We start from the raw sequence: 13,504 nt of genomic DNA, 5'->3' as shown, positions 1-13,504 counted from the left end.
TCATTAGTGGGGCATGACGAAGAACAGCCCCTGATCTTGGTGAGCAAAGCAGAGAACATCTGGAAAGAGGACCTACATTGTTCTTCTTGCCATAGCTGTAATGGCCTAAAAGAGGCTCATAGAAGTTTTGCCACCCTGAAATGCCCAGTTTATAATTGGATCCCATTGTCCCAGTGTCCCATTGTCTGCTGATCATTACTGGGTGGTAGACTTTGTAAAGTCAAAGATTCCTGAAAATTGGAGTTCCCATTGTAGCTCAGCAGAAACAAATCTAATATCCATGAGGACACAGGTTCAATCCCTGGCCTTGCTCAGTGGGTTAAGGATCTGGCGTTGCCGTGAGTGGTGGTATAGGCCACAGTCGAGGCTTGGATCTGATGTTGCTGGGGCTGCGGCGTAGGCCAGCGACTACAGCTCTGATTCAACCCCTAGCCTGGGAACCTCTGTATGCTGTGGGTGTGTCCCTAAAAACACACACACAAAAAAAAATCCTTGAAATTATTAAAGATTACTGCTGTATTGCCCCATCTTGTTACCTCCCACAGACAGATAGTGCATTCTTCTCTGAGTAATAGATCCATAAACAACTGATAATATTGCCTGAAACAATAACACTGGCCATTATGATTCTAAAATCAAAGACTTCACTGATGCAAAGAAACATGATTGGATTAAAATACTTAACCCATATACTATTACAATTTCCACTACTGATTAGCTTTTAGTTTCCTAAAACAACCCTTGCCTGATTTACCATATTGCAAACAATTTTTTTTCTTATACCTCAAAATTTTCATTAGCAAATTTCCCACAGGACTATAATTTTCTTCCCCCAAACAAGTATTTCCCCATTTACTTCAATTTCCAACCATGAATTCAAGACTAATATCTATATGTATGTTATATTCAACACTGAACTGTGTGTTCCACTTTCTTTATATCCTGATAGTGATGCCCCCATGGCCCAACACATATCAAAACTGCAGAGAAGTCAGTTGCCCCAGGTACTTCTATTCCATAGGTTAGCCTCTCTTTTTGAATTAACTCCTGAACCCAAAAGAATCACTATCCAGCACTGTGTTCCTGGTCTCTACTCCAAGTCACACTCACCCCTCTTCACAAATGAAGGACACTTTTGCCCCAAGTTGGAAATTCAGTGGAAAGAGCACCCGTCCATTAGGGAGCTGGTCCAGGAAGTCAGCACATGATTTCACTAGGAAAAAACACAAGAGTGAGCTGTCCCTGTGAAGGACAAAAAGATTAGTCAGTAAACCAGATGAAAGTACAGGTACCTGCACATCTGGGGGCTGCTGGGCTCCAGTCTCCCTGGGGTGTACAGTGCAGAGAAGCAGTCCCTCTGAGATCATAGCCGGGCTCACAGCTAAAAGATACTTCCTGCCCAGGAAAAAAGTCATCCCTGTGGCTTGAAGTGTGTTTGCCATGCAGGATTTCTGGAGGTGGCTGACATACTGGGGAAAGAATAGTAAAAATACCTGTCAGTTATGGGGAAATACCTTCTACTCTATCATGTGCCTGCCAGGAAGCTTAACAATCCTACTTACAGAGTATATTTTAAAAGAAAAGATGACTGGCAATGGGGACCTGCTGTAGAGCACACAGAACTCTACCCAGTATTCTGTGATAATCTATGTGGGAAAAGAATCTGAAAGAGAATGGCTATGTATATATGTATGGTTGAATCACTTTGTTGTTCAGCAGAAACTTTTGCAACCTTGTAAATCAACTGTATTTCAATAAAACTTTAAAAAATATTTACAATATGCTCTGTACTTTAATAAGTACAAACAAAATAAAACAAAACAAATGAAAGAAAAGATTTGCTACTTCAGTACCCACAGTTTCACCAAAGCACAAACTAAGGACACAGCGTTGAGCTGTGACTAGAATGAGCATTTCTCTGATACTTTGCCCATGTTTTTGCTATTAAAACATTCCTGGAGTTCCCCTCGTGGCTCAGTGGTTAACAATTCCGACTAAGAACCATGAGGTTTCAGGTTTGATCCCTGGCCTTGCTCAGTGGGTTAAGGATCCAGCGTGGCTGTGAGCTGTGGCGTAGGTCGCAGACGAGGCTCGGATCTTGCGTTGCTGTGGCTCTGGTGTAGGCTAGTGGCTACATCTTCGATTAGACCTCTAGCCTGGGAACCTCCATATGCCATAGGAGCGGCCCTAGAAAGAGCAAAAAGAGAAAAAAAATAAACTAAAATAAAATTTAAGAAACTAAGTCCTGAGTTATTAAACAAACAAACAAACTAAATATTCTTAAGTCTACAACAGAATGTTCCTTTTGCTTTGTTAGACCAGCCATCCAGTCCAGGGCTGTGAGTGCTGGTGGCTTGTTCCACTCTTATACTTTCTAGAAAGCTATCCTTTCTAACCTCAGCAAGATAGACCTTCACCCAAGTGTCATCTAATAGACCCCTCACTTAGCTTATTTTACAGTCAGTCATGCATCCTCCTTCCTCTTTTCCCCCAGCCCCTCCTCCTGAACTATAAGCCTCTCCTGGATCCCTGTGTGCCAGCTTGGATTCTTCCCTGCTAAGCTAGCCATTTCAGCATAAGAAGTCCAGAGACATCACCAAGAACAAAATCCCCTTAAAAGAAAATAGCTATAGACTTTTAAAAAGAGAGACTATATTGGTGAGCACATATTTTGACTCAAATTTTGGCTGCTTGCATCCACAGACCAATTGATGTGTGCTCAGTGCATCAGAACACTTTTGAGCTTCAATCTAAACTATAAATACAGTGGAATAAAAATGAAAAAAAAATTTGCTTGGATTTGAGCACGTCCTCTCTTTCTGAGCCTTGGGGTTTTCAGCAATAACACGGGGGAGTTGGAATAGAATGATCACCATTTAAGGCTTTTTAATCTGATGCTATCATTTTTGTCTTCATGGTTCAGTTGCCTTCTGACCTACTCCAAGGATAAATGTCAATGTTATCATGCATTATTGTTTCACTGTACATTTCACTACACATTATCATTAGGCTCTGTAATCAGAAAAGCTCTTGTATTCCAGGACTTATTCTGTTATTTACTAGCTCTGTGACCTGGGCATAGTTATTTAACATCACTAAGACTCAGCTTGTTCAATGTAAATGGAGATAAGCATAGTTCCTATGTCATCTGTTTGCTTAAGTATCAAACAATATATGTAAAATGTGTGCATTAATTACAGATGAGACAGAGTAAGCATTACTTGACAAGTATTATTATCAGAGGTAACCAATAGTTTACTTTAGCTAGTATTATGTTTAGAGTGTTTATACCAGCTTCATGGTCCTTGCATGCCCCCACACACATACACAAACCCCTTCCTTGGTGTCAACAGCTCTTACCATTTACACCCCCAATACTCCCAGCAGAGGTGGATGAAACTCACCCCTGGAACATCTTGGCAGCTCAGGCACCCATGTGTTGTTGACCTTGCACTGAACAGTGTTGGACCCTCTCATGACAAAGCCAGGCTGACACGTAAATCTCACAACCTCATTTAAGGAAAGTAAACTCCTATTTCCTGAGTCTCTAATTCCATTTTCAACTTCTGGAGCTGTGCATTTATTCACAGAAATACACTGAGGAGGAAGGCTGCTCCAAACTCCACGTTGATTGTCTCTGCTGGTACAGTATATGGACTGTTCTCCCACAAGGTCAAAAAGCTTTTCTCCATTTGGCCCAGTGTGACACTGATAAGTTACCACTGCTGCATATTGAAAAACACTTCCGTTGCTGCTGTAGAATTCTCCATTGGCTACCGCTGGCGGTGGCTCACAAGATATACCTGGGATAAGAAAGAAAGTAGTACACAATAGTTTAACTTTTTTTTTTTTTTTTTTTTGTCTCTTGTCTTTCTAGGGCCACACCCACAGCATATGGAGGTTCGCAGGCTAGAGGTCTAATCAGAGCCAGAGCCAGAGCCACAGCAACGCCAGCCGAGCAGCGTCTGTGACCTACACCACAGTTCACAGCAATGCCAGATCCTTAACCCACTGAATGAGGCCAGGGATCAAACCCGCAACCTCATGGTTCCTAGTCGGATTCATTTCCGCTTCGCCATGACGGGAACTCCAGTTTAACTTTTTTTTAATACAACTTTTTAAGAGCAGTTTTAGTTGAGGAGCAAAATTGAAGGGAAGGCTTAGAGATTTCCAGTATTTCCTGCCCTTACAAACGCAGTCTCCTCCATTATCAACATTCTCCAATGGAGTGTTACAACCAATGAACCTACATTGACACATCATAATCACTCAAACTTCATGAGGGTTCACTCTTGATGTTGCATATTCTTTGGGTTTGGACAAATACATAATGGTAGGCATCCATCATTATGGTATCATGCAGAGTATTTTCACTGCCTCAAACATCCTCTGTGTTTTACCTCTTAACCCTACCCCCAGCTCCATCCTCTGGCAACCACTGATGTCATTATTGTCTCTGTCATTTTGCCTTTTCCAGAATTATTTTTTTCACTATGACTTATTTTACTATGAATTTAATTAACAAACGCAAACAAACACATCATTTTTAAAACTGTAACTAATTACAATACTGTTCTTCAGCTAATAATCGGACATGTTTACGAGGTTGAAATTTAGGTGTGGGTGGGTTCCGTGCATAGTAATTCCATGTAAAATCCATGTATTATTGTGTCTTATATACTTGTGATTTTAAGTGGATAACCTATGGGATTTTATCAGAGGTTGTTATTTACTTACTGCTGGGTTATTCTTCCAGCGTTTATTTATTAACATCTTTGCGGGTTAAATACACTACCTCTGGCACTACTCATCAAGTCAAGAGAGGAAAGATGAGTCATGTCAGCATCATGTCAGCATGTGCTAAAGATTTTTCTCTCCCTTTTCATTTACAATGAATTGGTCATTCGGGGTGCCTCTGCACATTACACTAGAACGCCAGGAGATTTTTACCCACACATGCTTTAGAAAGTGGGTAGATAAGACCTTGGAATTGTCCCTCATCCAAAGGAGTTGGCAAAATCTGCCCCACTCTCACTAGCAAGTTGCAGCAGCAACTGGGGGAAAAGCAAAACTGAAGAGTACAAAATAGGGTAGACATGCAAGAAGGCAGAGAATCTGTGGAAGTCTAGCCAGCCTAGACTGTGAGAATCAGGCACGCTCTCAGAAGAGAGAGATGAGTTTGGAGGCAGAGGCAAAGGAGGATCTCAAGGAATTAGTTCCTAGCAGCCTGCTAGGGACTGGGCTTTCTCTTCTGTGACAACAGAAAGCTCCCTCACAGAGGAAGTGGAAAGAAAAAATATGGATTTACTGCCTGGCTACCCAGTTGCAGCTGGTGGGGGGGGACCCATTTCTCTCCAGCAGCATGAATTTCTGAGAAGGGACCTCTATGTCTGCGGTGAGAGAGGGAAAAGGGAAAGAGGCAAATAATTATAACAAAGGCATTGAAGGAACACTTTCAGAGCTGTCCGCTTTGAGATTTCAGCAGGGGGTATGCCCACAGACCTCTTGGAGTACCCTCATTGGAGGATTCCCCTGAAGTGCTGCAGGCACCCACATAAGCCCCAGTTGCTTTTTCCTATATGCAAATTTTTGTTTGTTTGTCTGTTTGGCTGATTGATGGATTTTTTTTTTTACCTTCCCTCCCATTGCAGCCCTGAGCCAGCTCAGGTTAAGAGAAACCAAAACTTTTTATTTTTTATTGAAATAGTCTATTTATGTTTGCTTTTTCACTTGTTTTACGTATCCTTTTCTCTGCACAAGAATATAAACAACATGGGAGCAGGGACCCATTCTGTCTTGTTTACAGGCATATTCCTAATGTCTAAAAGATTGATTAGCACATAGTAGGTACTAAAAAAATTTGTTGAAAGAATGAGTATATGAATTGGTGGGTGATTGAAAAAAGCTGACGTGACTATCGTCTTTGAGAAGAAAAAAGGAAAAATTGACAAAGTTTCAGACCATGAATTTCTCCCCATCTATGAAGCATTTCTCTTCATTTATAACAGTTTGCTTATAAATATTTCTAGAATGGTACCCAAAACCCATGATGCTCAGGTTTATTTCTCCCCTCCTCCCCCCCAAAAAAAACTCTTTGTAATTATTTCAACAAATAAATTTTTCTATCAAAAACAAAAACAAACAGAGAGGCAGACATTGGATAATTTCACAGGGAAAAAATGCCTTAAGAAAACGAAATAAAGCAAGGATAAAGTTGCAGGCCTAAACCAATATTCTTTCCACTTACGTTCACACACAGGAACAGTGTTATTCCAAAGGCTTTTCATTCCAACTGAGATACAGTAACTGGCTGAGTTTCCCTTTAACTGGTACCTAAGGGACAAAGCAGTAGTGACTGGGTGAGCACACGGTTTCTCTCTTCCATCTATTGACAGATCTCAGCTTTTCCCTTCTGCTGAAATACAATTTAATTCCTAAGTTAAGTCCCGGGTATAAAAGCTTGGCTCGTTTGGTTTCTTGGCTGATAGCAGCTTAGAAACCAAAACATTGAAAAAGACGGCTGCTTCCAATGAGGATAAAACAAAATGACTGTCAAAGCTTAGTTATCAGACTGACCTGAACTAAAGAAGGAACAAAAACATTGACAGGGATTTCTTTGGTCTGGACTTGGACCTTATGGAGGCCCTCTTACCCTAACTCTCTCTGACAAGCCCCCCCCCCTTTTTTTTGCCATTAGGAGAAACTTTGACCTCTAACACCAAGTGTAGCATGCTCCTCTCTTAGTAGATCAGGGGGAAAACAACTCTCACTTTAAGCTGACAAATCAGACAACATGAGGAAAGAGATCAGGGATTGTTCTTTTTGCCAATATATTTGGAACGTTCCTGAAGGAGACTCATGGCCTATTATTGAAGAGTGAAGCCAAGTTATCTATGAAAAAGAAGACACAGTCAGGAGAGAAGATTCTTTGGAGGACAATCATCCTAAAATATCTGGTTTATTGTGAGACCAATGGCCTCCTGGATTGCGTCCAGTCTTTATTGGGTGACTGGTAACTGATGCTTGTCAAAGAGCCCTTGGAATATATGGAGAACATCTGCTCTGTTTGTGCTTTCTACCTGCTGGTGGTGTCAGAACATAACCTCAAGATCATTTAGAGTCACACAAAGAGTTAATGATGTTACTTGAAATATGAACAGCAGTTTTCATGCTCTTGCAACTTAGCCTAATACTAAATAAATGATATATAATTAGATTTAAAAGTGCTTCTGCTTACTCTTTCATTCTTAATTACAAATCCCACTATTGACTGGTTTAAAAATTTCCTGAATCATTTTTCTTATAAATAATGTTCATATATACATACATATACATACACTTTCAAAACAATCTCTTTGGAATATTCACCTGTTCACTGCCCCAAATTACTATGTATTTTATCCATATACTTAATATTTCACCTAAATGTTCAAGATCTGTGCTGTTTCTGCTGTTCAATATATTTTCCGCTTTTACTTTTTAAGCATCTGTTCAAGGTTCCATCTAGTTCTTAGCAAACTTCCCAATCATTGTTTTAGATATTAGTCTCTTTTAGTACTTTTTCTCCATTAGGGAGTCCCCCTTTTGGATAAATCCCATTCCCCAGGGTGTCAACATATCAGCGTCCAGCACTGTGTTCCTGGTCTCGATTCCAGGTCAGACTCACCCCTCATCACAAACAAAGGACACTTTTGCCCCAAGCTGGAAATTCAGTGGAAAGAGCACACGTCCATTAGGGAGTTGATCCAAGAAGTCAGCACATGATTTTGCTAGGGAGAAAAGAAAGAGACACACAGGAGTGAGAGGTCCCTATGAGAGACAAAGAGATCGATAAGTAAACCAGTCAAGAGTACAGGTACCTGCACATCTGGGGGCTGCTGGGCTCCAGTCTCCCTGGGGCATACAGCGCAGAGAAGCAGCCCCTCTAAGATCATAGCCAGGCTCACAGATGTAGGACACTTCCTGCCCAGGAGAAAAGTAGTTCCTATGGCTTGGGGTGTGTTTACCATGAAGGATTTTTGGAGGTGGCTGACATACTGGGGAAAGAACAGTATAGTACCCATCACTTACAGGAAAATATCTTTTGCTAAATTCTAACTATTCCAAGGACTTAGAGACTCATAATTCAAGGCGTTCAAGTATAAGAAAGGAAGTTGAAAGATATTCCAGTCCCCTTGTTTTACTAATGTGAAAGTTAAGACTAGGGAAGAGATTTGCCCAAAACTTCACAGCTAGTGAGAATTAGAACCCAGTTCTTCCCAGTTCTAAAATGCATTTGTTAGTCCACCAGGTCCCTTCTTCTACAGCTGGATATTCAGTATAGGGTCATTAGTATTCCTGGGCTACCGCACTTGCATATTTGCTAGAAAGTGTCCAAGGTACAGGTTCATCTTTCAGGTAATAAGAAGGTTCCCTGAGCCGTAATCCCCTCATCTCTCTCTCTCTCTCTCTTTTTTTTTTCAATTCTATGATCAAACTGTAGTAAGAATTCACACTTTTATCTCTGTTTGTCTTCCCAGTTTCTCTCTCACTGGTTGTAAAGGCTGATATGGGTTGGTGGAAAAACTGTAAGCTCCCTCTCTGTCCCTGTGCATGAGCCAGTAAAACATTTATCAGTCCACTTCTAGAATCCTTTTTATGATAGCTCTTGTGGCATAAGAAGAAAGACATGCAATCGAGAACAAAATCTCCCAACTAAGCCAACCCTGATAAGGAGAGGACACACTTTTAGAGAGTATTCAACTCAAGGTGTGACTGCCTTCATTCACAGTCCTTTTGGTGTGTGCTCAAGGCATTAGAACTCATTCGAACTTCAAACTACCCTATAGTTATTAAAGATGAAAGAAAAATGTGTTTCATTTTGAGCTAGTTACTTTCACTTTCAGATTCTAATGGTAAAATGCAAGGGGTAGACCAGAACAGACAAACTCTAAGATCTTTGACACTATTTTGAGGTTATAATCTTTTTTCACAGTTTAGTTTCTTTCTGCGATAGATGCTGATAAAAGTATGGCAAGAACCAGAGCATTCAATTTTAAGGTCCGACATGCTTATTCTATTCCTAGGTATGCTACTCAGTAACATATAATTCAGACAGTTTATTTAACCTCTGAAAGACCAAGCTAATGTCACTGTCCTACAGATATAAGAACATCACTGTTTCAAAGAAGTGTTGTAAAGAGTAGACAGGATACTGCGTGGCTGACCAGAGAGTCCACATCATCCTTCAGTACACCTGGGAGATACTAGAGCTGGTACTTTGCCTTGAGAATTGTTCAGTGTGAGAGTCCCAAATATCTCTTTGCTTGATTAATTAAGTTCTTGCTTCTCAAAATGAAGACACATATACCCAAGTGCACACACACAGATACACATGAATACACACCCATCTTAATTCCACACCTCCTCTCCCCAAATTTACTCACACAGCTCACCACACAGCCTACCCCCAGATCAAATACTACTGTGCCAATCCTGCTACAGCTCATGTCATTTGTGGGCCCCTTCAAAGCCTCAGTCAGACTTACTCCTGGAGCAGCTGGGCAACTCTGGTCCCCACTTGTTTTGTGCCTGGCATTGAACAGTGGAGGGTCCTTTCATGACAAAGCCATGTTGACACCTAAATTGCACAGTTTCATCTAAGGAAAACAGGCTTTTCTTCTCAGATATCCTGAATGCATTTTCAACCTCTGGAGCTGTGCATATATTAGGTATAATGCATTGCGGGGGAGGGCCACTCCAGATGCCAACTTGATTGTCTTTGCTGGTGCAATATATTGACGGTGAACCCACGAGCTCAAACTTCATCCTTCTATCTCCAAGATTGCAGCGATAGGTCACCACTGTTCCGTATGGGAAATATTCTCTATTACTGCTAATGAAATCTCCATTGGCGATGGCTGGGGGTGGCCCACAAGGGATACCTGGGAAAGGGGGCAGCAAGTTAATAAAACTACAATTTCTTAAAAAGTTATATTCAGTTATGAATTTTGGTAACCAGTTACAATCAATATTCAGAACACTTCTGCTCTCATCTAATGTTTGCTAATATATAGACATGTTTTCCACAATTGCAGATTGGACAACCATGATATTAGGACTTCTGCTCTTCTCAATTAAAGTTATTTCAGTAAATATATCCACATATTATTTTAGTCCATATACTTATTTTATATAAATATGTTATTTAAATATATGTCATTTAACTATTTTTAATTCAATTCTCTCTCAGTATAAGGCATTTAGATTTATTCTGTTATTAATATGGTATAGCATATAATAGAGTTTATCAAACAAAAACCAAAAGCTCTGGCACAACCAATAAAAAATAAAGCACAAATATATTAAATTACAAACAAATATATTATAAATATATTAAAGACAAAGAAAAAAATCACAGATTCAGAAGTAATAAAAACAGCTGAATATTTTACTCTATGCTAATGATTTTTGAAAACCTTAAGGACTCCACACAAAAACTACTTGAACTGATCAACGAATTTAGCAAAGTAGCAGGATACAAAATTACATTCAGAAATCCATTGCATTTCTGTATACTAACAATGAAAAATTAGAAAAGGATTATAAAAATACAATACTTTTAAAATCACACCCCCAAAATTAAATACCTTGGAATAAACCTGACCAAGGAGGTGAAAGACTCATATGCTAAGAACTATAAAACATTAATTAAGGACATTAAAGAGGATTCAAAGAAATGGAAAGATGTTCCATGCTCCTGAATTGGAAAAATTAATATTATAAAATGGCCATACTACCTAAAGCAATCTACAGATTCAATGCAATCCCTATCAAATTACCCATGACATTTCGCACAGAACTACAACAAACAATCCAAAAATTTATATGTGACCATAAAAGATCCAGACTTGCCAAAACAATCCTGAGGAACAAAAACCAAGCAGGGGGCATAACTCTCTCAGACTTCAGACAATATTACAAAGCTACAGTAATCGAGACAGAGTGGCACTGGTACTAAAACAGACATATAGACCAATGGAACAGAATGGAGAACCCAGAAATAAACCCAGACACCTATAGTCAATTACTCTTCAACAAAGCAGGCAAGAATATAAAATGGGAAAAAGACAGTCTCTTCAGCAAGTGGTGCTGATAAAACTGGACAGATGCATGTAAATCAATGAAACTAGAACACACCCCCATACCATCACAAAAATAGACTGAAAATGGCTTAAAGACTTAAACATAAGACAAGACACCATCAAACTCCTAGAAGAGAACATAGGCAAAACGTTCTCTGACATCAGCCTTGCAAATGCTTTCTTAGGTCAGTCTCCTAAGGCAACAGAAATAAAAGCAAAAATAAACCAATGGAATCTAATCAAACTGTCAAGATTTTGCATAGCAAAGGTAATCATAAAAAAAAAAAACAAAAAGACAACCTATGGAATGGGGGAAAATAGTTTCAAAAAATCAACTGACGAGGGCTTGATCTATAAAATATACAAACAACTTGTACAACTCAACACCAAAAAAATCCAACAACCCAATTGAAAAATGGGCAAAAGACCTGAATAGACATTACTCCAAAGAAGATAAACAGATGGTCAATAGGCACATTAAAAAATGCTCAACATCACTAATTATTAGAGAAATGCAAAACTACCATGAGATACCACCTCACACCAGTCAGAATGACCATCATTAACAAGTCAATACATAACAAATGATGGAGAGGATGTGGAGGAAAGGGTACCCTCTTACACTGTTGATGGGAATGTAAATTGGTACAACCATTATGGAAAACAGTATGGAGATACCTCAGAAAGCTAAATATAGAACTACCATATGACCTAGAAATAGCCTTCTGAGGCATGTATCTGGACAGAACTTTCATTGAAAAAGACACATGTACCAGTATGTTTATTGCAGCACTACTCACAGTAGCCAAGACATGGAAACAATCTAAATGTCCATCAACAGATGAATGATGCAGTGTATATATACACAATGGAATATTACTCAGCCATAAAAGGAACAAAATAATGCCATTTGCAGTAACCTGGATGGAACTAGAGATTCATTCTGAGTGAAGTAAGTCAGAAAGAGAAACACAAATACCATATGATATCACTTACATCTGGAATCTAATATATGGCACAAACGAACCTTTCTACAGCAAAGAAACTCATGGACTTGGAGAACACACTGTGGTTGCCAAGGGGGAGGGGGAGGGAGTGGGATGGACTGGGAGTCTGGGGTTAATAGATACAAACTATTGCATTTGGAGTGGATAAGCAATGAGATACTGCTGTATAGCACAGGGAACTATATCTAGTCACTTGTCATGGAACATGATGGAGGTTAATATGTATAACTGGGTCACTTTGCTGTACAGTAGAAATGGACAGATCACTGTTAATCAACAATAATGGGAAAATTCATTTAAAAATGAAGATGCTAGGAGTTCCCGTCGTGGCGCAGTGGTTAATGAATCTGACTAGGAACCATGAGGTTGTGGGTTCGATTCCTGGCCTTGCTCAGTGGGTTAAGGATCTGGCATTGCTGTGAGCTATGGTGTAGGTTGCAGACGCAGCTCGGATCCCGCGTTGCTGTGCCTCTGGTGTAGACCGGTGGCTACAGCTCCAATTAGACTCCTAGCCTGGGAACTCCATATGCCACGGGAGCAGCCCTAGAAAAGGTAAAAAAAAAAAAAAAAAAAAAAAAAAGACAAAAAAAAATTAAGATGCTAGAAATAAAGATGTATTTTGCCAATATTGACTCATGGAAAGGTGACATATAGAAGCAATGGAAAAAATATCAAAAATGCTACTACTAAAAAGATACAAAGCACAGATAATTTTACAGACAAATTTAATCTAACATTCAAGTAATAGATAACTCCTAGGCAGTATAAATCATTACAGGGCATATAAACTATTTCTACATTTTTGGCAGGTATACCTTAAAGTAGACACATTTATTTATTTATGCTTTTAAGAAAATATTTAAAAAGATGAATATTTATTGTAGGAAATTTATAAACTATAACTAAAAATCGCCTTTAAGCCTTCTCTCTAGAAAGAACCACTCTTAACTATTTAATGTACAATCTTTAATACACATACACACAGACATGCATTTTTTTCTAACATATCTTTGTTGGCTGAGTAATATTTCAGAGTAATATGTACTATCTGATTCCCTTTGGAAAAGTCCTGTCTCTTGTCTAATGCAATCTGTCATATTTTAAACTTAAAATAAAAAATAGAACACAGGCCCAGTTCCTAGTAGGAGATTATTTCCAGAAAAGTGTTTGGAATATGCACACTATTTAGATTCTTTTGACTATCATAAAATAATAATGTAGATAATACCTGTACATCAATCCTTGCAAAAGCCCCATTGATTTTTTTCAAAAGAATAAATCATAACATGTAAAATTTCAAGATTAAAGGCATTCATACAGTTAATGTTTTTATACATACTGCGAACTGGCCTCTTAGAAAGTCTGTTAGCACTT

General features: G+C 39.1%; 1 protein-coding gene across 1 annotated transcript in view; it reads right to left on the bottom strand.

The window, feature by feature from the left end:
* Positions 1–13,504, bottom strand: part of CR1 (complement C3b/C4b receptor 1 (Knops blood group)) — a 106,490-nt gene that overhangs the window by 17,191 nt on the left and 75,795 nt on the right. The window contains 7 exon segments of the mRNA XM_021063334.1: positions 1,111–1,213; positions 1,293–1,469; positions 3,405–3,803; positions 6,248–6,333; positions 7,667–7,769; positions 7,860–8,036; positions 9,528–9,923. Of these exon segments, the coding sequence (XP_020918993.1) occupies positions 1,111–1,213; positions 1,293–1,469; positions 3,405–3,803; positions 6,248–6,333; positions 7,667–7,769; positions 7,860–8,036; positions 9,528–9,923 (1,441 nt within the window).

The sequence above is a fragment of the Sus scrofa genome, chromosome 9 (assembly GCF_000003025.6).
Source record: "Sus scrofa isolate TJ Tabasco breed Duroc chromosome 9, Sscrofa11.1, whole genome shotgun sequence".
In the NCBI taxonomy this organism is placed as follows: Eukaryota; Metazoa; Chordata; class Mammalia; order Artiodactyla; family Suidae; genus Sus; species Sus scrofa.
Note: the sequence above shows the minus strand (reverse complement) of the source record. Positions and strands in the feature narration are given on the sequence as shown.